This window comes from Sus scrofa, chromosome 9 (assembly GCF_000003025.6).
Source record: "Sus scrofa isolate TJ Tabasco breed Duroc chromosome 9, Sscrofa11.1, whole genome shotgun sequence".
NCBI classification, from domain to species: domain Eukaryota; kingdom Metazoa; phylum Chordata; class Mammalia; order Artiodactyla; family Suidae; genus Sus; species Sus scrofa.
In genome coordinates, this window is record NC_010451.4 from 4,465,000 (window position 1) to 4,491,036 (window position 26,037).

A 26,037-nucleotide genomic window follows, 5' to 3' on the forward strand; every position below is an offset into this window, starting at 1 on the left:
CGTGAACCTAAAACAGCTCTAAAAAACAAAAGTCTAGGAGTTCCCGTGGTGGCTCAGCAGTAACAAACCCAACTGGTATCCATGAGGTTGCAGATTCGATCCTTGGCCTTGCTCAGTGGGTTAAGGATGTGGTGTTGCCCTGAGCTGTGGTGTAGGTCGTAGATGCATCTGAGTCTGGTGTTGCTGTGGCTGTGGTGGAGGCCAGCAGCTTCACCTCGGGTTCGACCCCTAGCCTGGGAACCTCCATATGCTGTGGGTGCGGCCCTAAAAAGACAAAAAAAAAAAAAATTTACAGTGGGAGGTAACCTGTCCCATGAATTGTAAATTCTCAAACCAGTATTTTGATGAACAAGAATGCTTGAAAAGTGATAGATAGTTGGCTTTGTGAGAGGTGGCTCACCATTCTTATTTCAGAGATGTTTTTCTTGACCATAGAAGAGGTACTGGAATTTGGTGTCTGAGTAGAAAAAAAGATTTAGCGTCAAAGTGATTCCCCTAATATTTTTGTGGAGCATTATTTGGGCTTATTTTATCTGGTTTTGGCTTTGAATCATGTTTCTACTCTATCTTTCCACTACCCCTATCAATTCTTTTTCTTTTCTTCTCTTTTCTTTTTTTCTGTAGAAAAAGCCAGTCTTTAAATGACTGATAAATCTGAAACATAATAGGAAGAAGATTCTGCATCTTTAAAATCAGATCAGAGTCAGTTGTGCTTTGCTTAACATTGCATATAAAAATTACATCTTTTGGCTGCGGCAAAGGCTGGCAGCTATAGCTCCGATTTAACCTCTACCCCGTATGTCACAAGTGTGGCCCTAAAAAGCAAAAAAAAAAAAAAAAAAAAAATTACGTCTTTTAGGGAGTTCTCATTGTGCGTCTCAGAGATAACAAGCCTGACTAAGATCCATGAGGATGTGAGTTCAAAGCCTAGCCTCGCCAGTGGGTTGGGGAACCAGCGTTGCTGTGAGCCATGGTGTAGGTTGCAGATGCAGCTTGGATCCCATGCTGCTAGGGCTGTGGTGTAGACCAGCAGCTGCAGCTCCAATTTGACCCCTAGCTTGGGAACTTCCATGTGCCATGAGTAAAGCAAAAATATATATGTGTGTATGTACTTTATAATTTTTACTAGTCCCATATAGTTCCAAGCCTATCTTAACCTGTGTTTAGCTCTTAGGGATGCTGGGTCCAACACTCAACTGCCGTTGGAGCTGAGTGTCTGTGGACACCAGTCCTGTGGTCACCGTTACGTATGCGCCGATGTCTGAGGAAGAAGAGGGAACCTGTGGACCAATTCTTGCCTGCCTTCTGCAGAGGCGCCTCCCGGGTGTGCTAGTGCTGCTGGAAAAGCTCTCAAGCGCAAAGACGTTTCATATAAGTCACTGCAGGTGTCATCTTTCTTTCTTTCTTTCTTTCTTTCTTTCTTTCTTTCTTTCTTTCTTTCTTTCTTTCTCTCTCTTCCTTCCTTCCTTCCTTCCTTCCTTCTTCTTTCTTTTCTTTTAAGAAAAAGAGCTAAGGTTAGAACAGTAACTCTGCCGAAGGATGTTCCCAAAGAAACAAACAAAATGCAGACTGTAGTCTGGAGTGGGTTGCGTGTGTGCCACTCTTTGTGTCTTTAGAACAGTGTTGTCCCGATTCAGAGCGTACAGGGATAGATCTGCATCTGGATGCAGAAGGGAATTCTGGTTATAGAAGTGGGTATTTTCCTGAACTGACAAGTCAGCAATGAAGTGGAGACAGAAAGGACAACTCGAGAATGTGGGGATGAACTTAGGAGGGATTAAGGACAGAATGAAGGTTTGCTTTGTTTTGTTTCTGCGACACAGATGCTGATCCTGCCATCGCCCCCGCCCCGCCCGTTGGGATGCCATTGTGACGTTGGGTTGTGACACTGGGTTGTGGCGTGATAGTCGTCAGCCCCATGGCAGCTGCCAATTGCAGCCGTACCCTCTCCTGGACGTTCTACCTCTCGGGTATCCCTGGGCATGAGGACTTCCACCCCTGGATCTCCCTCCCGTTCTGCCTCCTCTACCTCGCCGGGGTCGTGGGCAACTGTACAATCCTGCATGTTGTCCGGACCGACCCCCGACTCCACGAGCCCATGTGCTACTTCTTGGCCATGCTCTCCCTCACGGACATGGGCATGTCCTTGCCCACGATGCCGTCCCTCTTCAGGGTGCTGTGGTCCAGGTCCAGGGAGATCCAGTTCAGTAGCTGTGTGGTCCAAATGTTTCTCATTCATACTTTCTCCTTCACTGAATCCTCTGTGCTCCTGGCCATGGCTCTTGACCGGTATGTGGCCATCTGCCACCCCCTACGATATGCTACCCTCCTCACTCCGGCTCTCATCGCTAAGGTGGGCATCGCAGCCCTGCTGAGGAGTGCCGTGCCACGATCCCCCTTCTGGCCCGACTGGCCTTCTTTCCCTTTTGCGGCTCCCACGTCCTCTCTCATTCCTATTGTCTGCACCAGGACATGATCCGCCTCGCCTGTGCTGACACCAGGTTTAATGTTATATATGGGCTGGTTCTGATCACGGCGCTGTGGGGCCTGGACTCTCTGGGTATTTTCGTGTCTTATGTTTTCATCCTTCGTTCCGTATTAGGCATTTCATCCCCCGAGGGGAGGTGAAGGCCCTCAACACCTGCGTGTCCCACATCTGTGCTGTGCTTATCCTCTACGTGCCCATGATTGGGCTGTCTGTTGTCCATCGTTTTGCCACCCAGTCACCCCCCCTCGTGCACATCCTCATGGCGCATATCTACCTGTTAGTCCCACCTGTGCTCAATCCAATCATCTACAGTGTAAAGACCAAGCAGATCCGCCAAGGAGTTCTCCGCCTGCTTTTCCCCCCAAAAATCGGTTCTGCTGTGATGTAGACATGTCCTCAAGACAGTGATGGCATCAGTCTTAGTTATGTCAACACACAGTGATGTCTCTGCTCTCGGGATGTGGGCAACAGAGTTAACAACAAAAACGGCTTGAAGAGCAGAAATGGAATCAACAGATCAACATGAAAAGGTCCTGAAGGAGAGAGGTGGTGTCCCTGGGACAGGACTTGAGATACACCTCACAAGTGCATTCTAGGTGCGGCTGTGTTGGAGCAGAGTGTGTTGGAAATCATTGCCATCCAATGATTGTCTCCCATTTCTAATCCCAGCCCTGACTCAAGGTCACTTGTCCATTCGGTTTTCCTTAAGTGTCCTAAACCCATATTTCATTGCTTCTTGACATACTCTCTTTGTCAGAGAACCTTCTATTATCTTGCTTATTATATAAATGTGTCTGTAAATCGGCTTCTGCTGCCTTTCTTAAATGGGAAAAAAATTGTATCTTGATATGAGAGCATATTAGAGCGTAAACCATAAGTTATCAGTCTTCGTGGTGCATCAACATTATCTTTTAAAATTTTATACTCTTGTTCTGTCCTTTCTGAGGAGGTTTGTTTTCCTAGAGTATAAAAGGGCAACGTTCGTATTTCTTATTTTACTTAATTTTGAGAAATAATTTTGACCTTGAAAACTGAGAGTCAGGACCTTTGAAAGCCTTGATGTCAAAAGTGAAGTTGGTGATTCCAATCCCCTGAGTTAAATGTATCTAGTAGTAATTAAGGATATAGTATTTAAATGTAAAGAATTTAACTCCCTGAAGTCTAACTACTATAAATTTGTGGTAGCAGGAGACAGATAATACAGGTCTCTTAGTTTTCAGTCAGAACCGTTTCAAGTATACAAACTGTCTCTTCATATTACTTTGAAATTATCTACTACATGGCTGTGCATGGAGTTGTAGAAAAAAACTTGCAAATTTAATTGAAATTTCTTAGTTCACATGTCTACATTTGCTAAGACAAAAAATAAATGAAGCAGAAAGAAGACTTTATGGATGCTTATAACTCCCGGTATTTTTATTGGTCTTAAAAATAAGTAACATATTTTCACAAATCATATTCCTGCTATAATAGCAACTATGTCTCAAGAAGTTTGCTCCCTGTGAGATTTAAAACTACCTTGATACAAAAAAGACAATTAATAATAATTATTGAATGTATACATGATAAAGAAATGAATCAATCCTTAAAGAAAGACTAGCTTGGATTTTTTTTTTTTAATCTTTGAGAGAAAGATTTGACGTGTCATGAACTCACATTTCATAGAATAAAAGAGATCTTATTAACCTAAAATGAGAATGTGCAATGTCAGGCGTATGGTGTACAATTAGAATTTCTGTTCCCCGGCTTTAATTCAGTTATGCTGTTTCCATCCCTCTTCATCCTGTTTCTATATCCTGTCTCTAATTACCCCTCTCCCTCTGCATTTCACCTTGAGCAAAGGGATATCAAAAATAAAAATAAAGCAAGATACATGAACATCAAACTTAGACAATGTTCCTTACAGTAAATAAGTGAAATAAAAATTACTAGAAAAGAGAAACAATTTAGAGGAATGTGAACATTGCCATCAGCTGTGCGTTGTGTGAATAACATTTTAACTGTTTATAATCATCCAACATTTAAGACCTTCACATACAAAATATATTTTTAACATTCGGATGCTGATTACACCTTTTTCAAATGCAGTGCTCCAAAAAATGAAAAGTTTTATCAGTTTTTTCCTAACAAAAGTCTATTTAAATTATTGCATCTTAAATTTTGCATTTCACATTCTAGTAAAATTACTTTAAACAAATTTCTTCATAGATGGCCCAACTTTTTGAGTTTACAAATTATCATCTTTTATCCTAACTCTTAAAATATACAATTAGGATTACCGTAAATTCATAAAATGCATCTTACCAAAAACATTTTGAAAATGCATATTCTTAACATTTAAATAATTCTCTCCAATAAACTTTTATTGGTAAAGAGATGAGTGATTGACTATGACTGACTGACTGACTGACTGACTGGCAAGTTTGTATTATGAACTGAGCACGGAAGCATTTATCTTGTTTTTGCACCTTTCTGAAGATTGGAGGCTAGTTCTCCAGCAAGTAGTTAGGGCTCCTAAAGAAAGAAGCCCTTTTGTTCTTGCCCAGGATTACAATATGATTTAAGCATCTATCTCATTTGTCTATGGACTTAATGTATCAGGAGACACTCTTTCTTGCTCATATTACCTTGTTTGATAAAATCATGAGTATTTGTTTGCCTTCTAAAAGCATTCTCTGCTTACCTGAAGAATCTATAAGATGTCCAGAAGCCCAAATATAATTCGTTTTTTTCCCCTCGGCTAGAGGTCACATCAGAGCTTCAGCTGCCAGCCTCCAAATAATAATTCATTTTTATTCAAATCCCCTATTATCAGGCAAAAATGCAAAGCAGCCATTCTCATAATGTCAGATGTTAGCCTTTGGATTAGGCATTGATCGTCTTTATGCTGCAGAAAGCCCTTCGTGGCCAATCACGATAGCAGGACAAAATCGAAGCAGAGAAGACCACTGAAGACTCCATCACCACCTAAGTGTTTAACCTTTTCTTCTACCTTGCTGCAAAATACGTCATTAGCACACTTTGCCATTCAGTTATTCAATCAAATAACTATTAAAACGTAATATCTTTTTTAAAAAGTGCAGTGTGGATAACCATCTGATTACACAAAAAATCTGGAAGCAGCCGTGTGCATTTATAAAGTGAATGACAACAGCATATGAATATTTTCAAGACGCTCGATTAATTCACACACTTGGCCACGTGTAGGTTTCTGTTAGATTCCTGATGCACTTTTGTACTGTCTGACCCCAGGGAAATATTTTATCTCCTTTGTTTATCAGCAAGTGACTGTTTTAGAGTGGAGATAAGGAACCAAGCTGCAGGAATCATGGCAGAGAAGTTCATAGGTGATGAAATGCGTCCCGGGTCCTACGGAGTGCGGTCAACGAGAATGTCAGGTCTGGGAAGAGCTCAGCCGGGAAAATCGCACGTGCTTGTGTAAAGGGACCAGATGAGTCCAGTGCGCCTCACCCTGACCATTTACCACAGTGTCCTCTTCTTCGGAACTTCGGACACACGTTTATACGCCTTAAATCGAATAAGGGGTAAAACAGATTGATCCCGGTTAGCAGTCTGACCCAATAGGGAGAAATTATTACCTCCTGTCCCACAGTGACTGCAGGGGGGACAGCAGTGTCCTCCATTCAGTAAAGACCTTCACGGTCCCCTGCGCTGAGACGCAGTAGCAGCCTGGCTTTGGTCCTACCTGAGCTGTAGGGATTCAGATCATCCTTGGCTGTCACGGCATCATTTGGAAGGTTTCCGTAAAATGTCCTGCTTCTTGTTTATTTAATCTACCCGGAGTAAATTTCTATCATTTGTTACCAAAAGAATCTTTGTTTTACTAAAGTATTGCAGAAGGTAAGAAAGAGACTTCTGGAAGCTAAAGGAGAAGTTTTTGAGATGAAAGGAGAAGAAATAGTTTAATTCTAGGTCCTATATACACAAAGACATGTCAGGAGATGTGTTACATAAAATCATTAGCATTTGTTTTTGAGTCAGGCATTTATTCACTAAACAAATATTTATTAATTATTTGCATATTCTGGGTCCTGTGGATGTCATGATGTACCTGGGATCCAAACTAATCCCCTGGCCCCACATGCACATTTTCTTTGGCTGCACCTGTCGCATATGGAAGTTCCCAGGCCAGAGATTAAATGTGTGCCCCAGCAGTGACAATGCCAGGTCCTTGACCAGTAGGCCACCAGGGAACTCCTGAGGTTTGTATTTTGTCTATGGCAGACTGACCTAGAAGAGGCATTACTTACTACAAAAAGGATATTTAAATGCCCTATGCTGTTACAGAATTGCAATGGCAGATTACCTTAATATGTTGAGATAATTCTGGATGGTGCCAGGGCAGTTCCTTGTAGCTTCCCGTTTACCCCAAATCGGGAAGATGACATTGGGAAACACCAGTTTGTAAATTGCTATGCGGCGGTTAGGTGTTCTGGGGATACGTCTGCCCAGGATGGTTCAGACCTGACATTTAGGCCTGTTTTTTCCCCCAGACTGCCCCGTTCCTGTTGCTTCCTTACCTTTGGATCATTCTGCACGGCTGCAAAGGCCTAGCACTCGCATCCTTATCTGTTTTGTCTTTGCTCCATACACGATGGGGTTCATGGTGGGTGGCACCAGTAAGTAGAGGTTTGCCAGGAGGATCAGGGTATGCTTGGGTACGTGGTTTCCAAAGCGATGGGTAAAGAAGGAAAAGAAAGCCAGAGAATAGAATATCAGGATGACACATACATGAGCTCCGCAGGTCCCCAAGGCCTTTGTCCTGGCCTCCTTAGAAGGGAGTCGGAAGACTGTTCTCAGAATTAACCAGTACGACAGGGAGATGAGGACAAAGTCCAAGCCCGTGGTGAGGAGGGCAGCCGTGAGCCCGTAAATGCTGTTAGGGGCAATGTCATTGCAGGCCAGCTTGGCAATGCCCATGTTCTCACAGTAGGTGTGGCGGATGATGTTGCTGTGGCAGAAGCGCAGTCGGAGAATGAGGAGGACGCCGGGGGTGACCACAGCCACACTTCGAGCCACCAGAGCCAGGCCCACCTTGCTGATGAGAGAGCCCGTGAGGAGAGTGGCATAATGCAGGGGTGCACAGATAGCCACGCAGCGGTCCACAGCCATGGCCAGCAGAACCGCCGACTCGGAAAGGAACAGAGCGTGAACAAAAAACATCTGTGCGAGGCAGGCTGGAAAGGTCGACGGGGAGGGGCCCTGCCAGAAAATGAGAAGCATTTTGGGCACCGTGACAGTGCAGAGGAGGGCATCGTTGAGTGCCAGCATGGCCAGGAAGACATACATGGGCTCGTGGAGGCTTCTGTCCCAGACCACCGCGGCCGTCACCAGGCCGTTGCCGATCACAGCCAAAAGGTACATGACGCCGAAAGGGATGGAGATCCAGATGTGGGAGCCTTCGAGCCCTGGGACCCCAGTCAGCAAAAACGCAGTAAGGCGAGCCGATGTGTGGTTGGATGTGGTTATAGAGACGTGGCCGGCGTCTGCTACGTGAGAAACAGAGGGAAAGGGCTCGAGTAAGTGGCAGGACGAAAAGAGCGTTTGTTCCTTCCTCTTAGTCCAGTCTTGGCCATTGATTTTGGTATGATAAAGTAGGGGAATAAGCGGTTTGAGAAAAGCTGCTGACTAACCAAAGGATAGTGGGTAGACCACTCCCTTTTTATGGGACATCTTTTGCTCTCTGGGATAAAAAAAAAAAACAGCAACAACTGTGAATCAGACAAATTAAGAGATGAATCTTATTTTTTGTGATGCCAGTTGTTATCAGTGCATAATTTATGCCTATGTCTTGTGATCATTTAACTGTTCTCTGTGTACGGTTTTCCCTCTAAGTGGATAAGAAATTCTTAAATACAGAAAAACAATTTTTCTCTCTCCTTTGTCTTTGTAACAGTGAGGAGAAGATTGGAGATAATTAATATTCCATTCTTCAGTGGACAAATGGGGAGGAGAGGCCTTGACTGGTAGGCTCTGAAATAACAGGAGGCAGCATGAACACTGAATTCTTGTTTCCCATCGGAGGGAGTCAAATATTTTCCCTTGGACTCTTTTTTTTTTCCACAATAAAGAGAAAAGTTTTACCGATCTGCCTCTCTTCTGAACCCTTGAAGATAATGGTAAAATTAACATATCATTTAAACTTCTGTGCAGAAATTATAATATTATCCATACTGTAATAAGACTAGCTCTCAGTATCATGAAATGGAGTCAAAGGAGACAAAATTGAGAGTGCAGAGTACAAAATTCAGAACAAGAAAACTCACTGAAAAAAATCAGCAGTATTCAGCACCTGTCACTGAAAGAAACTTCTGCAAAGTAGAGTAACTACAATTTTCATCTTCACCAACAAAAGAATAAGATCAAATTTTTGCAACTTTTCTTTAACGGCAGCAGTCGTTAATCTTAATATATCAAAATTATAAAATAAGACCTGTTTTCTAAAAAAATTACTCAAATACAAATTTATCTGTTTTCCAGGACTATAAAACACGAATCCAGTCCGTCAGGTTTGTAATCAAAAGCAGTACTCTTGGCAAAGGCGCCATGTATATATGTGTATCAACGCTTCTTGACAGCAGCCCTTGGGAATTTTAAAGTTATGGATGATAAATGTTATTTCATTTAAAAGAACCACAAAAATCTGGAATCTGCGTGGGCTTCCCCTTTCATGGGAGGCTGTCACACCGTCCAGCAGGTGGAAAACTACCCTGCATTTCAGGAAACCTAGCAATCATCCCTGAGTTAAATGAAATCCTTTGTACATTATCCCAGCCCTTTTCAAGGAAGTAGAGTCCATTATTACATTATCAACACATATTTATCATGCTCTCTCTCTCTTTCTCTCCCCCCCTTCATAAAATTCAGGCAAGGAAGGAAAGACAAAAATTGTTATCAAGAGGCAAACACATAGAATAGGTGAGTGACTTTTAACGAAAACTCCCAGGGAGAGATTTTTTGAATGATTATTTCGTTAGAATATGGAGTTGAGCCACCATCTCATTAACCTCGCAAGGCGGAAGCTTTGCTTCATTTATCCGCTATCTGCTCGTGTTGCCTGTCTTTGGTGGATAACACCTGCGCAGGTGTCAGCAGGTTCTGTAGAGGACGTATCGGATATCAGCACAGGAACGGCCACACAGCAGGGATGGTGAAAATAAATAATCACTGCAGAGATTTATCAGTCCGTACAAGATGCTGAACGGCTTCAGAAAACTATTCTCACCGCTTGACATGGATTATCCAGCTGTGTGGTCACCACTACTGTACCGTTGTTAGCATCCCGATTTCACACGGGAGGAAACTCAGGCACTGAAGGACTTTGCCAAGGTTACGTTGCTAATGAATACGTAAAGCCTGCTTTGAAATCCAAGGATCCTGATTTCAAAGTATCTCCCACAGTGATAGTCGTAGCTCGAGGTAAAAAGTCCCATTAGCTTATAAGGCTTCAGAGAGACACACATGTAGATTCAACTGTTTTGTACCAGATTTCCATAAAAAGAGCCCAGGGAATAACCTCTGGGCTGGAAAGTCTTTTGGGTATTTTATGCTGGGTGACTGCTTTTATACCTGAGAACCACCATCAGTAATTAGGTTAGTTGACTAAATTTACCGTTTATACTTGTGAAATAATTAAAATAGTATTTTCCCGTTTTACGCTGCATATGACAATTTTCTCTCCCAGAGCATTGTTTTGCCAGCTCAGTATGCAGGCCTTAGAATCCTATAACACATACGATTTCCTAGGCCAGGGCTTTTCTGCAGCAGAACGTCTTTTATGACAAAGCCCAGCTGTTGAGGCTCTTTTAATATATGTCAGACGTTACCATTTCTCTTTTGTTGGGATAATTTAAAGTTTCCCTGAGGGGAAAGTATGACAGAAAATTTGAAGAAACCCCATTTTTCAAAGGAAGCCTTTTAATAAAAATTACATATATCACCTTATAGAGCAGTGTGAGTTTTACAGAAAAAATAAGTAGAAAGTATAGCGTTTTCGTATATCCCTTTCACCGCATCCACCCAGTTTTGTCTCAATAGTAACATCTTGCATTGTTGAAGTCCAGTTGTTACAATCGATAAGCCCATATTGACACTTTATTAACTGCAGTTCATGGTTTCCTTCAGGCTTCCCTGTTGTGTTGTACATTCTATGAGTTTTCACAAAGGGACAGTGGCATGCATGCATCTACCCGTACAGCATCCTATGCGACAGTTTCACCACCCTGCAGACCCCCTGTGTCTGTCTGTTTATCCCTCCCTCCCTCTAATCCCTCTGACAACTCCTGATCTTTTTTGTCTCCATCGTTTTTTGGTTTTTGTTTTCCATAACGGCATATCGTTGGTGGGACTCATACTGTGTTATTGGCCTTTTCCTATTGGCTTCTTTTACTTAGCAATATGTACTTAAGGGTTTCTGACACCTTTTTGCGGCTTGATAGCTTATTTTTATTCCTGAATCGCATTCTGTTGTATTGGTGTAGCACAGTTTATCCATTCCCTCGGGAAGAACATCTTGTTTCACTTAAAAAAAAATCACATGGGAGTTTCATTTTTAGGTGAAGGTGTCGAAAAGGACAGATGGCACCGATCTGGTTTGGGAACGGACTGCCACTTGCTGCGGTTTAGTGAAAGGTTCATTATTAGTTTCAACATCGTGTTCTCTGCAGAGAATGGTTTGGGATGGAGGAGACAAGTACAGTGGTCGTAGTTCTATGCCGGGAACCAATCACCCTTTAAGACTTAATGTCATCTTCTGTCAACTGGGTGTGATAAACCGTACCCTCTCTCGGTCATGTTTACAAGATGACAAATGTGAAGCACTTAGCAAGGTCTGCAGATGCTTAGTAACTAGTCAAAGAAATACGACTTTGTTTTTTTTTTTTTTCCTTGATAACCTAGCAAGCCATCTTTTTAAGCCATGATCTTCTTAATCCTTGGAGCTAGATAATGTGATATAAGCAAGGCCATTAAGTGAGGAAAGCAGAAGCCTGAATTATTTCTTTATGGGGAGATTACTGACTGGGCAGCTGGTTGGTCTCATCCTCTCCAGGATATCTGGGCAGCTCCGAATATCTGAGACTTGACCCTGGGAACTAGGTACATGCAGTGTGACCTTGTCCACAATCAACTCAGAGGTACTTGTCTCTGAGATGACCCTTGCGACAAGTTCATCCAGAGTCATTACTCCCCGAACGTGATGGGTATTTTTCAGTTGGTGGAGTAAGAAGACGTGGTTCAATTTCCACTGATACTTGATTTCAAGGTGTTTTCCTAATTCCATTCATTGTAGTCGCCACGAAGACAGCGATTGTGGCCTGTATATACCCATTGCTATGTCCTCAGGTGTTTAGAAGCTCAAGGGTATCTGTTAAATATATGATGGAAATTTACCTAATATTTCCATTAACTAAACGGGGCCGTATTATCTCCAGCCTTTGGAGATCTTTCAGTGGTGCTCAAAGATGATGTTTCATATGTGACAAAAGGTATATGATCAGTTCACATATAATAAATGGAGGATAATAGTTTTAACTATAGTTACTAGAGCCCCAGAGTAGAATTAGGTCAGCCGAGGTAGCTTTTTTAGAAACTTACTCGTTAGCACAGAAAGACCTCTGTGAGCATATAGGTTCTTGAATGGTCGATTCTATGGTGCAATATTAGATGCATAGCATTGTAGATGCTGTCATCTTCTGCCAGCTTTTCCTTACCGTCTCCATTTGTGGTAAGGGTTGGGGGAGAGGGATTTGTATGCAGAAGTAGCCATAAGTACCTTATCTCTTGCCCGAATACCATTTTTCGTTGTTTGTCAAGATAGTGTGCATTACAAGCAAGTTCAACATCAGTAATACATTTATATCCTAATTATGACCGTTCCTTTATATCATACTGTTTACACATTCACAGTTTTATGGATGACCCTATATGTGCTCGTGTTTCTATGGCTTTCTGACTGCAGAGATTATTGAGAATTTACCCTTTATGTGTACAGGTACATAGCATCTGCTTTAGGTAAGTTATTGGAGGGAAATAACAAGTCATACAATGTTGCCGATTTCAAAAATTTGGGAGAAATAAAACATATGCGGAAGGATTGTAAACACAGGACTGTTTCTCAGTGACATATGTTTTCTTTGCCCAAGTTAGACATGAATTTCCTATGATTACTCCAGAAATGTGTGAATGACTTTAACGTCCTTTCTGCTGTAATTTCAGTAAATTACCCAGAATCCGGGTACGGATCTCCTGGGTTTTAATGCAGTATACCACGGGGTTGAGGACAGGAGGCATCAGCAGGTATATATAGCCCATGATAATGTGCACCACGGGTGGGACATGCTTCCCAAAGCGATGGATAACGGATACCCCTATCATGGGGACGTAGACCAGCAGCACAGCACAGACGTGGGAGACGCACGTGTTAAGGGCTTTGAGTTGTTCTTCCCGGGAAGCGATGCCTAGCACAGTGATAAGAATCTTCACGTACGAGAGAAGAATGAGGGCAGCGTCCACTCCGAAAGTGATGAGAATCATGACGAGGCCATAGATGCTGCTGATGCGGTGGTCTGAACAGGAGAGTTTGATAATGTCCGGGTGCAGGCAGTAGGAGTGGGAAAGCACGTTGGCTTCACAAAACCTCAGTCTCTTAATGAGAAAGGGTGCTGGGAAGATAACAGCCACAGCCCGTGCCAGAAGCCCCACACTGATGTTTGCGATGGTGGAACTGGTCAGAAGAGTCGTGTACCTGAGTGGGTTGGAGATGGCCACGTAGCGGTCAAAAGCCATGGTGAGCAGGATGCCTGACTCCATGAGGGAGAAACGTGGATGAAGAACATCTGGACGAGGCAGGCATCCACGTCTATTTCACGGACATTGAACCAGAAAAGCTGGAGCAGGGTGGGCATGGTGGCGGCACAGAGGCCCAGGTCGCTCGCAGCCAGCATGGCGAGGAAAAGTACATGGGTGCGTGAAGTGACTCTTCCACCCAGATAATCCCCAGGATGGTGAGGTTCCCCGTCAGCGCAATTAGGTAGAGGACACAAAACAGCACGGAAATCAGAGGGTGTGAGGCTTCCGCGCCGGGGAAGCCGGTCAGAAGAAAGGGTTTGTAGGAACTGCTGTTGAAAAAAACCATGCCGTCTAATTTGATGTCCAGGAGTGGGTCGCCTGTTATCTCTAGGATGAGAGAGTCTGGATTAGCACGTCATCGCCAAGATGCTTATTTCATAAAAACATCTCCATTCTGTGCTTATGCTGTTTTTCCGCATGAATTCCTCTCTCTGCCTTTTAAACCCTATAGTCAAAGAAAAGCATTCAGGCACTAGTAAAACTGTATACAGAAGTTCTAAAATAAAATTCGTATTCGCTATTTAATTTCCGCATTAACACTATTTTAATCAAGATACAAAATAGCATACATAAACAGCGTATCTGAACTTAGCTTCCATTTTTTTAACGTAGTATGTGGTATGGCTGCAGGAGAGGACAGCCTAAAACTAGGTTAGAGATTAAACTCAAGGGGAAGAGGTTGGAAAGGGACAGTCTCTCCCTTATACTGACGGTTGGTATCTTCCTTCATGTTCATTGAGGAAACTGAGTGAGGGAAACAGGGACATAGGAGTGTCATCCATACAGAGTCCCTGTCCTTTCAGAGGAAACACTCACACGTGTGATTACATTAGAATCCACCAGCGTCCTGTTACAATATATCCATGGCTCCGCTCTTCCTGTATTTGGTTTCCTCTCTTAATCTTAAGAGTGTGGACCAAAGAGCAAGACTGGCGCTCAGGAAATTCATATTCTAGTCCTACATCTGACACTGGCTGTATGGTAATGGCTAAATTGCTTCTGTTTTCTGACTTAAGTTTTTTTTTAATTTTTAAAATATCTTAATGATGTGGCATTAAATGAATAATCTGCTAAAGTGTCCTGCCTTAAGGAGCTATTTGGGTTAAGTTATAAATTTATTTTTAACATACACACATTGTATATAATATATATGGATAGATAGATGCCTACAAAACTGCCCATTCTAGACACTGTTTTTGGTAGTCAAAATATAAACTGATTAATGCTATGGAAATACATGTATTATGTTAGCAAGAGCTCCCTGGGAGGTAATATTTAAGCTGAGGTCCTAAGGGTGGGAAAATGTTGACCCAGGATTGTGTGGTGGGGAAGGAAAGAAAGGGAGAAAGATCGTGAAGCCAAGAGGAGGAGGAGGAGTTTGGGAATCTGTAGTAATTTACAGAAGAGATTTTGAATGTGGATAGAGGCTCGATTTGAGAGGTAGTATGAAATAAACCTGGAGCGCTAAGTACATTTAGGACAGTTTTATATAATTCCTAAATAAACAAATAAATGTAGGGGTGCTGATTTTAGGCGTCTATGTGTCTATGTTTTGAGATGGTCAATGGTAGGATCGCATTCATGCTTTTGAAAGATGACTCTAGTTTCACTGTGGTCCGTGCACAACCACACTGTATTCCTCTTAATGCAGTGAGTTCCCCGTTTCGAGGAAGCAGGATTTCCACCATCCTGAGAACAGCCAACATCTGCTGAAAGGAATAATGCTTTGCCCCCAGGACAGCAACACTTTTTAAGATTAGCTCCATAAAACTTACGGAACCCCTACGCAAAAATGTCTAGTTACTCTTATTTTTCTGATGAAGTATCAGGCCTAGAGTAGTAAAGGGACTCTCCTAAGAAATAGCGGTTGAGCAGCCGGGCTCTTTAATGCAGTGGGTAAAAGAGATTGTGCCCGCCGTGAATCTTGCCATACTGGATGCTGATTTCCTTAACCAACTGTATCAGTGCGTAAAGTTTAAACGCATGGGTCGCCCTTGGGTTCCACAACTGCATGTCCTTGACCATAAATTTATTCTCTTCAAGCCTTAGTTTTAAAACTGTAAACCGTGGGCAGTAACAGTAACACTACCTGTAACAGGGGCTGTGTGAGAACAGAGTAGGTGACTCATGCTAAGAATCTGAGGCAGCGCTTTGACACAGTGTGTCGAGGATCCTGCTTGAGTTGCCGCCATGGCACAGGTTTGATCCCAGGCCTGGGAACTTCCACATGCCATGGGTATGGCCAAAAAAAAAAAAAAAAAAAAAAAAAAAAATCAACAGAAAAATAATTTAAAACCCTGGTATATTAAATCTTCTCAGAAACATTGGTTATTCATAGTATTTCTCAGGAGAGTGCTGCATGCTTCTTTGCTATATTTTAAAAACGAGTATGTAGCCTGAATCTGTGCTACTTTTTACAAAAACAATGAGGAGAAATTTAAGGGTCATAAATTTAATGAATAAGGTCCAAGGAATTCTTCCTAGAACGGTGGCATGGCATTTGTAGCTATTTCGTGGTGATATTTTACTTGCACTTAACATCTCCATTGGTCATTTTTGAAATCTGGTGAATCAGAGAGAAATTTACAACTTTGGAAAAGGTATAGTGATCGAAAGCCCTCGAAAGAAAGCAGACACCCAAAGGCCTGATCTAATTATGCAGAAGAAACTTAAAGAGGAGATAAAATCCAGGAGGAAGAATTACCTTTTAAAAGCTCTCCTTTCCTGGAATTTCAATTAGAAGCAAAAGAGATACCTAGTTTTCCAGCCGAGATGGTAGATGAGTAATTTGGAGCCATAAATATAAGGGAAATTCTCCTAAATTATGTCCAGGAGCAGGCAGTTATTTGTGTGTGTGTGTGTGTGTGTGTGTGTGTGTGTGTGTGTGTGTGTCTGTGCATGTGTGCACGTGTGTGCACACCAGCCTATGTCTGAATTATTTTGAGGCTTCCCTGTGAGCATCGTGTTTGTCGAGTCCAAGTTACTGAGTGGTTCCCCAGAGCCCATAAAACCCATGCAGCTGTTTTTTCTATTGCTTTACAAGGCATACATAAATCTTACTTTTGTACGGTTATTCAATTTTTCTGTCCAAACTAGGTTTTTAAGCTACTCCTGAAAAAGTTTCTGCAGTTCAAGCCTCTATTCTGTGTATAGTATTGTATAGCTATGTACTTGCTTTTATCCTATTATTTTACTAATTATAAAATAGTTGAATAAGTTTTTGCTTGTTCTTTTTTAAACATGCTAACTTATTTCTTTCACCCTATTTAATGATAGTGTTTTTAAAATGACCTTCTAAGCAAAAAAAAAAAAAAAAAAGCACACAAACTAGCAAACAAAATAAAAAACCCTACAGAGTTATGTTATGCATAGTAATAATTCTGGGTCAGGTTGATGCTGGTCTGACTATATCACACTAATTTAGGAAGACCATAATACTTCAGAAATTTAAATAGTATGGAGATGACTGAGCAAACTAAATATGAACTGATTTAAGCAGTGAGAGCGGTGAGGGTGTTGCTGCTGCTGACAGTGACAGTGTTGATTATATTTAAACAGGATAAAAAAACATAAATGACAGTTTAAATTTTCTTCTTTCTGTGCCTATGTTATAACCTAAGGTGGGACACGTGTGTTATTCCAGGTAAGAAAGTTGGATGTGGGCTCTCAAGATAGGAACAAGGAAAACCTAGTGAATGGATAGGAGATGGGGCAATGATTGAATATAGATTTGTCTTGATAGGAAAGTCTCAAGAAGAAAGTTGCCCCAAAATGTTACATTTTTGCATAGATAAGTAACTAGCATGGGCATCAGTACGTGCATTATGAAAATGATAAATGTTAACCGTGGCACTTCAGAATATCAACAGTAAGGACGGTGCAAGATTCCATGATCGTGTACACAGGCAGAAGACAGAAAGGCGGTATGCTATCTTGGAAGAACTGTCCAGTACAATAATGGGTCTCTTCAATAAACTTAGCCCAAGGACTGATGTTCTTAAAGTGGCTTAGGAATCCCCGGGGCCCAAGGCAAGCTGCCCCAAATGCGCTGTGGTGGGGTGCTGCACGTTTTGAACGGAAGTTGCGTGAGAAACGGCTGGCGCAGGAACGTCCTCACCTCTGCCGTCCGAAAGCGGGACCTAAGCCTCCGATGTGGAAGGCACCCCTGCGCCAGGAGGCACAGGCACCCTATCATCAGAGCCAGGGGACTCAGGGCCAAGCACCCTGAAGAAATAAACTCTGTTACTTCCCACTTTCTTATCCTAAACTTTGTACTGTCCATTGCTCACAGGTTTATTGTGCTTCCTATAAAAGTACAAAACTGCCTGCCTCGGTCCCTTCTTAGGCCCCTGATCTGTGAGCCTTTGTGTGGACACAATTAAATGCATTCTCTTCTGCTAATCTGCCCCACATCAGTTTAATTCTTTTTTTTTTCCTGTCTTTTGTCTTTTTAGGACCACACCCACAGCATATGGAGGTTCCCAGGCTAGGGGTCCAATCGGAGCTGTAGCTGCTGGCCTATACCACAGCCACACACAGATACACAAGATCCAAGCCTCATCTGCGACCTGCACCACAGGTCACGGTAACGCCGGATCCTTAACCCACTGAGCAAGGCTAGGGATCGAACCCTCAACCTCATGGTTCCTAGTCGATTCTTTAACCACTGAGCCATGACGGGAACTCCTCAATGTAATTCTTATATGCATTTGTTTGTTTTGTTTTTTAGATTCTAGATATAAGCGATAAAGAATATTTGCCTTCCTCTGATTATTTCACTGAGCATAATACTTTCTAGGTCCATCCGCATTGTTGCAGGTGGCAGAATTTCGTTCTTTTGTATCCCTGAACAGTATTCCAAGAAAAAGACATAAAAGAATCTAGGTTGGAAGGGAAGTCGTTTTTATATGGCTTCCCTGATTCTAAATACTAGTTGTTACAGAGGCAACTGCCACTAGAAAGCTGAGAGAGATACACTGCTCAGAAAGAGACTGGTCATGACTAGAGAGGCAGAGAAGGTCCAGTAGGATGAGCGGGGCCTGTGGTTGCTTTTCTCATGTACATAGCGTGTTATTTTAGTGTTAATGTGATTCGTCTACCAGTTTGTTATAGGTATTACCTTCATTTTCTACTTTTTATGATGACAAATCTGAGGTTTTCTCTCACATCTGCTTGGTTTTTACAACCCAGCAAGCAGTGGGCTTCATCACAAAGGCAGGGAGAAGTGCCTACTGACCATGGTCACATAATGTGTGAGGGAGCCTCTCACCAAACAGGTGCAGGGTAGCAGCAGCATCATGGGTGTGAAGGCGAGGACCACGCAAGTGCTGGGAAGTGCAAGTGGTGAGGGCCTGGAGGCAGCCGTCCTGAGATGCAGCGCTTGGTACAGTTTTCAGGATCGGTATGTAATAAAGAATGAGAAGAGTAAGATTCTTAAAAATTGATAAAAAGGAACAATTGAAATTAAATTTTTTTGTGCTACAAAGACGCTCTTGAGAAAGTGAAAAGAAAACCCGCAGGTTGGAAGAAAATGTTTGCAAATGAATGTCTGTTAAGGGGACTCATATGCAGAAGGTGTAAGTAGCTCTTAAAACTCAGTAATAAAAAGACAAAGGAGACCGCATTATCAATTTGTAGTCCTTAAGGAAATGCAGATCAAAACCATCAGACCATTCACACCTATAGAATGGTTACATTCACAAGATAAAGAATAATGTGTTGATGCTGTAACGGAAAAATCTCAATCATCTATGTTGTCAAAGGGACTAGAAGACATTGCAGCAGCTTTGGAGAATAGTCTCCCAAATGCTAAAAAAATAGAGTTATCACATGACCTACTCTTAGGTGTCTACACAGAGGATGGAAACCTGCCTCACTTGTATGTGAATGCTTATCACTGCCTTACTCACAACAGCCAAACAACAGGGGATCAGCATCCATCAACTAGTGACCAGACTGCTGCCCTGGAGTGAAAAGAACAGCACAGCATATGCCACATGTGCAGTCCGGCGCTCTGTGTTGCTGGCCTGGAAATGCACAAGGGACAAGAAGGGGCATCTTGTACATTGTACCCCCAGTGTAACCTGTGAGAGGTTCCCTAGAAACTGGTCACTGCTTCGATAAATAAATATTCATTCTTTAACCATTTAGGAAAAAAGAATGTCACATACCCGAAGACTTGGCAGCAATAAAAATAAAGTGCTGATATGTGCTGCCACATGGATGAACCTCAAACAAAAGACGTTATAGTTAAAGTCAGGAACAAAAGCACATGCTTATGTGGTTCTATTTGTGTGAAATATTGGCTGGAGAATCTAGAGTGCAGGACAGCAGAAAAGCCGTCACCTAGGATGGGAGGTGGGGATAAAAAAAAATCTTTAAATAAGAACAAGGTTTATGGGGGGGTGGGATTGGGTGATTTTATTTTTGGTACCTTTTCTGAACAGCAAGTCTGAAGTTCATTTAAAATAAAGTTTAAATAGTTAATTTCTGCCACTGCACAAACCCGGTCCCTGGTAAGTTTTCCGTTGCTTTTCTAAAGCAAAGAATACTTGCAGTACCCAGGTGAAGCCACTGTCACACGGTTTTGACACACTCATTTCCCTCCTTAAAACACCTTCCCGTTTGGCTTCATTGACGCCATGTTCCCTTAATATTTTTTTCCTTCTTTTTCAGACTATTTTCGGTAATTCCGTTGTACCCTGTTATACTGTTCAAGCTTTTCAGGGTACGCCTACTGTTTCCTTTCCAACACACTCACCCCCATGACCCCAAAACCGTATTCATGACCTTCACTTCCAAGTTCATTTTCCAAGGGCACTTTTATCATCAGAGCCCTGACATGTACATCAAACCCCAGACTGGCTGTCTCTTCTTAGATGTATAAGAAGTCAAATAAATACATTTTTACAACTACATTTAAAACCCACACCTTCCTTATCTCAGGACACGGCTGTGTGATGGCTGTAGTCCTTGCAAAATTCTAAACATGACTGGCACCTCCTTTTCTCTTGTCCTGATAGCGTCTCCGTCCCCAAATCTTTTGATCCCCCCAATTAAACAGACGTTATGGACTTCACATCTTGCAACTCCCTGAGCTGACCCCTTCTCAGCTCGAAGTGTTGAAGACTCTTTGACCTAGTTTTCTGCTGTCAAGTCTGGTCCTCAGCTATTCGGTAGCAGGACTGATGCTCTTAGTGTTTGATCATTTCACCATTTTAACTGCAATTCCTTAGCAGTTGCATCCTGCCCTGATTGATCAATTTATCATGTAATTTTACTTTGTAAATCCCTTGAAAGTTTGAGTTTGTCCCGGGATCATACCTAATCACTTTGCTCTGGCCTACAGACTCCGCAGTTCTGCCTTCTCTTCTGCGTCATCTCCTTCTACTTATATCCTTGCACTCTCAACTCTGGGACTTTTTACATGCCAATAACTTTCATCAATTACTAAAGCTGTCCTGGGGATGAGCCCTTCTTCTTCTTCTGTTCTTTCTCAGAAACCCTTTTCCTCCCCTCTTTTTGGCCACGGTCTGAGGTGTCAAGTATCACGACTGCTGTTGAGTAAAACTTGAACCTTCAGCACATCTGTTCACGGTAGGGAGCCCACTTTATGGTACTGACCTTTAAAAGCCTGTTTTATCCCATCCGCCCCAGTTTTCAGGAGGCTGAGGCGTATCTGTCTTGCATGTCCATCCTGCTTAACGCTCTGTCTCCAGAATTAACCACAGTCACTGTCAAACGGGTGTTGAAGAAATGAAGAATGGAACTCTAGGATTCAGATAGCAGAGGTGAAAACCCCTGAACTTATGATTTTCACTCTATTGTATGATAATGTTCAAGATATCTGGCCTGGAGTGAACAGTTAATGATTACCTCCTAAGCGTAAAGAAGGAAGCAGGAAATACAGAGAAATACAGGGTGGAACTGCTCTGACTTAGACCAAGAAGCCTGATAGAGAGAGAGGTGGAAATAGGCTCATTAAAACATTACGTATAATGTTTGTTTGTTGATTTGGCACTATCAGAAGATTTAATGAGTGAATGGAAAGGAAGATACTTAGAAATACTAAATATATGTATTATATTTCATATTTAGCATGCACATCTCCTGTAATGTGTTTTGCAAATTTACAACTAAGTTTGCATGTCCCTTGAAGACGTAGGAAACATTAGAACTGTTATGTAACTACCTTTTCGTATTTGCTGTATCCCAACTGTCTATCAGAGACTAAGGGGCTATTTGGCCATTTGAAGTTTTGTTTCTTTTTGATAACTATTACTGTGTTTCTTCTTTCCATGGAGGTTATTCCAGCTATCAGGCGAGTAGTTTTAGCTCCCCTCCCTGCCTGTAATGTACTAAGAGACTCCTTTTAATCGCTTATAAGTAAGAAAGCGGAATAGCAAGTTTTTAGAATTATTAACAAATTATTAGTAGTGAGGTGATAATAAAAATATGCATTTTATTCGCAAAATACTTATTCCCTCACTTTTGAGTACTGGGTTGCATCGAGGATGGCTAGGTTTGAGAAAGGTGGCTTCTAACTGATGGTAAATTAACATGAAATTTGTTTTCATCTTGTGTCTTTTTCTCGCTTCATGACTCTGGGGCAGCAATTAGAGATTTATACAGAAAATTAATTGCCCCACCATTTGTCTTTTAAGGAAGAGGAAGAAAGGCCATAACAATCATGAAGTATTTTGAAGACACAATTTTAATGGTTTTGCTATTAATTAATCCTTCAGTTAAGATGTGCAGAAATTTTGTAGCACATTTGAAATGCTCCCGAGGAGAGGGAATATAAGATACAAAACTATTAAAATAGCTTTACCTCAAACTTACTGGTATGGCGATTTCTGTTTTCCTTTCCAAGCGCCCCAATATCCACGCACCCTAAGAATAGCAGAGCTGAAAGTGTGTCTGCAGGATTTCAGCGACAGCACTTCAGAGTGAAGAGTGCTTTACAGCAGACTGGCCAATTGCTGTCAACAGCCTCCCCTTGGGGGTTACAGACGGTTCCCTCAGGGGTTAAGGGAAGTCATTGCCAACAAGTTTTGCAATGAGCTGTAAAAAGAGTCCTGTGTTTCTGAGCCATCTTTGGCCCTGTCTAAGCGTGGCTCCTTTAGACTCTGATTGCTCCGTTGGCTGAGCCACGCCTAAAGTGCAGGAGGGGGGAAAAAAGAGGCCTTTAGAGAATTCTCTCATCCTGGTCTCTGGAGCTGACCCCTTTGGAGTCAAATGAGGCAAAACCCTAGCATCTGTGTGTTAGAACAAATGTGTGCAGACGGGAAGGGCTTGCCAGGCAGTGAGCCAGGGGACACTCAAGTACAGATGCCAGGAAGAGGAAGATGGACATTGGGCACCACAGGCCGACAAGCATGTGTTTTAATTTACTATATAAAGAAATTATAGCAGTGTGAGAAAGGAGGAGTCTTTGTGCCATGCTAAGACATTTCAACCTGCTTCGACGTCTCCTGTGTAGCATTTTTGCTTCCGTGTCTGGCATATTCCGCTTAGCATAACATCCTCCCGACGCATTCATGTTGTCACGAATGACAGGATTTCTTTTTGAAGGCTGAATAATATTCCACTGTAGACACATACCACACTGTCTGTATGCATTGACTGTTTATGGGCATTTAGGCTGCTCCCATGCCTTAGCTGTTGTGAATATGAGAATTCAGGAATCTATTTAAAATTCTATCTCCATTCTTCAGGTATATACCCAGAAGTGGGACTGACGGGTCCTATGGTAGTTCTAGTGTTAATTTTTGAGGACTCTCCATATGGTTTTCCCAAGTGGCTGCACCAGTTTACATTTTCACCAGCAGTGTGCGAGCTTTGTCCATAACTCTGGCCAAAGACTTCTGCCGTTTAAGAGCTAAATAGTCAAACCATGTTTGAAATTAATATTGAGAAGGAGAAGAAGATAGCAGAATCCTGGCATGGTCTAAAAGTGAACCTGAGAATGGACTAGCGTCTCCCATATCTGGAATTACGTGAATTCCCTCGTGAATGTTTCATTCTTGCCGGGGGTCCTCCTAGAATTGTAACTCCGTTGTTCATTCACCCTTTTATTTAATACAAACCGAATACCTAATATGTAGAATGTGCTGCATTAAGGAAAGGTAACACAATTGTCAACAGTATATAAAGAATACCTTTCCTTGTGGAGATGATATTTAGTGGGGATTTTCCTAAGATATGTCTAATATCCCTGAATTCCAAATATGTCCATCACACTCTTTACCAGAAATTTCCCGAAACCCTCAGGCGAAGCCTCAGGTGCATTTTATACATTTGTAAAGTCCCTACGTTACCCTTTAGGGTCCCTTTTCCATTTCGAACAACGGGTCCCCTCTTGAGCCTTACGTGTTATGAGACGTTCTTCCAAAACCGAGACTGTATATAAGTCATATTTCCATGTCCAGGGTCCTCAGGTGTGTTTAACATGATACTCAGTGACTTGGCTTCATGAAACGTAAGGCAGTGAGAGCACAGTGACGTCTTCCCAGAACGGCCTGTGGAAGACGATGCTGCGTCTCTCCTGCTTCCCCTCCTCGCGGTGGAACGCACTCTATTTCCGTGGCTCATCGGCATCCTCTGCCTGCCTCTTCTCTCTCTGCCGAAGACCTCATGATCCTGGGACGCTGACGGCCCCCCCGCCAGAGCAGAAGAGGCGCAGCATCCTCAGTCGGATCTGCTTGGTCTTAACGGTGTAGACAACGGGGTTGAGCACTGGAGGGGTGAGAAAGTGCAGGTAGGAGAGCAGCACACGGCTGGACGGGGAAGCCCGCCTCCCAAATCTGTGGACCATGGACAGGCCGATCATGGGCGAGTAGAAGAGCAGGACGGCACCCATGTGGGAGACACATGTGTTGAGGGCTCGGAGGCGCTCGGCCTTGGAGGCGATGGAGAGCACCGTGTGGAGGAGGAGCCCGTAGGAGAGGACGGTGAGCACGGCGTCCAGCCCCAGCGTGGACAGCACCACGAAGAGACCGTAGGCGCTGTTGAGGCGGGTGTCGGCGCAGGCCAGCTTCATGACATCGGGGTGCAGGCAGTAGGAGTGGGACAGCAGGCGATGCCTGCAGTAAGGCAGCGTCTTCAGCATGATGGGGGCCGGGACGTGGAGGCCCGCGCTGCGCAGCACGACGGCCAGGCCCAGCCCGGCCACCCTGCGGCCCGTGAGGATGGCGCCGTAGCGCAGGGGCCTGCCGATGGCCACCAGACGGTCAAAGGCCATGGTCAGCAGCACGGAGGACTCCATGACGGAGAAGGTGTGGATGAAGAAGAGCTGGGCCAGGCACACATCCAGCGCCACCTCCCTGAGACCCAGCAGGTACAGGGGGAGCATGGTGGGCAGCGTGGAGGCAGACAGGCCCAGGTCGGTCACGGCCAGCATGGACAGGAAGTAGTACATGGGCCGGTGCAGGGAGGGCTCTGACCTCACCACCCACAGGATCAGGCCGTTTCCTGCCAGCGAGGCCACGTACATGGCGCCCAGTGGGATGGAGAGCCAGGCGTGCACAGCCTCAAGGCCCGGGAGGCCGGTCAGGAAGAAGGAGAGGCCCGTGCGGTTGGAGTCGGACATGGGGACCGGAGGGCCAGCTCTGCGGGCAGAAGTGTGGTCACAGGACCTGGAAGCAAAGGACTGCTGGATCAGAACCTGTTCTATGAACCAAGACCTTGCAAAGGCTCCTCAGGAGGATTTTCTGATAACCACGACCTTTTCATTTGTCTGAGGACTCTGCTTAGTTAATAGGTCGGGAAGCCTTTAGCAACAAAAAGTTAGCTGGAATGATTGGAAGAAATCAGTGGTGCACACGTGGTGAGCCTGGCTCTGGAGCCGCACAGCCAAACTGACCCCCATCCGCATGTGCATCCTGGTTTTTGAAGGGCACTGGGGTGGTGCGGGTTCCACCTCCACACCTGACGTGGTGAGTTAGGAACTCTTGGTTCCAGCATAGCCAGTGCCTCTGATCTGAAACCAGGATCCACGTGGCCTCACTTGTCAGGATTTCCTGCATATGCCTTTCAATAGGTTCTTTTCCCCTGTGGTGATGACGAGACTTTTTTAGAGAGATACCGTCTTTCACCCTTACAGCTGATCAGAGTGGATTCCTTTAACACGTCAGTCCATCTGTGCGAGCGCACAGGTACAAGCTTTTCCCACATGCAGTTTTTTTTTTTTAATTAAAAAATTTTTTTTTCTGTCTTTTTGCCATTTCTTGGGCCACTCCTGCGGCATATGGAGGTTCCCAGGCTAGGGGTCTCATCAGAGCTGTAGCCACCAGCCTACGCCGGAGCCACAGCAACATGGGATCCCAGCTGTGTCTGCAACCTACACCACAGCTCGTGGCAACGCCAGATTGTTAACCCACTGAGCAAGGGCAGGGATCGAACCCGCAACCTCATGGTTCCTAGTCGGATTCGTTAACCACTGCACCTTGGCGGGAAGTCCTCACACATGCAGTTTAAGGTGCCGAGCCACGGCAAACGTGTTAGACACGTATCCAAACAGGACTCATTCTGTAATGCGCTGTGCTGTGGAACATGGAACAGAAGGACTCCTAACCCAGAGAGTATCCAGCAGATACTTCAAAGATCATCAGTAACTCCTCAGCCTTATACGGATGAGAATATGTAAACTAGAAAAGGACAGATGGATATTTGCAGAGGAA

At 43.5% G+C, this 26,037-nt stretch overlaps 4 protein-coding genes and 1 pseudogene across 4 annotated transcripts in view; 2 read left to right on the top strand and 3 right to left on the bottom strand.

The window, feature by feature from the left end:
* Window positions 1-26,037, top strand: part of LOC100515441 (olfactory receptor 52A5-like) — a 202,980-nt gene that overhangs the window by 36,483 nt on the left and 140,460 nt on the right. The gene's annotated exons all lie outside the window — the stretch shown is intronic.
* Window positions 1,844-3,000, top strand: LOC110255366 (olfactory receptor 51G2-like). Its single transcript, XM_021062368.1, is given in 3 exon segments — window positions 1,844-2,384; window positions 2,387-2,623; window positions 2,626-3,000. Coding segments are annotated over 3 exon segments (954 nt in total). The 5' UTR covers window positions 1,844-1,918; the 3' UTR covers window positions 2,877-3,000.
* On the bottom strand, window positions 6,993-11,690 carry LOC102158682 (olfactory receptor 52Z1-like). Its single transcript, XM_013989478.2, has 2 exons — window positions 11,610-11,690; window positions 6,993-8,137 (listed from the first exon to the last, which is right to left on the bottom strand). The coding sequence occupies exons 1-2, from the start codon at window positions 11,688-11,690 to the stop codon at window positions 7,037-7,039; spliced, it is 1,182 nt and encodes a 393-aa protein (XP_013844932.2). The 3' UTR covers window positions 6,993-7,036.
* Window positions 11,054-13,789, bottom strand: LOC100512913 (annotated as a pseudogene).
* Window positions 23,991-25,006, bottom strand: LOC110255336 (olfactory receptor 51G2-like). The gene has a single exon (XM_021062228.1). It carries the CDS (start codon window positions 24,945-24,947, stop codon window positions 23,991-23,993), a length of 957 nt encoding a protein of 318 aa, XP_020917887.1. The 5' UTR covers window positions 24,948-25,006.

Bases quoted from the DNA above. Each gene is read 5' to 3' on its own strand.
- LOC102158682 (XM_013989478.2), bottom strand. From the start codon at position 11,690: ATGACTCTGGATGAACTTGTCGCAAGGGTCATCTCAGAGACAAGTACC. The intron at 8,138-11,609 runs GTACCTAGTTCC...TCCTTTGGTTAG, and splicing joins TGGACAAGGTCACACTGCAT to TCAGCAGCTTTTCTCAAACC.
- LOC110255336 (XM_021062228.1), bottom strand. From the start codon at position 24,947: ATGTCCGACTCCAACCGCACGGGCCTCTCCTTCTTCCTGACCGGCCTC.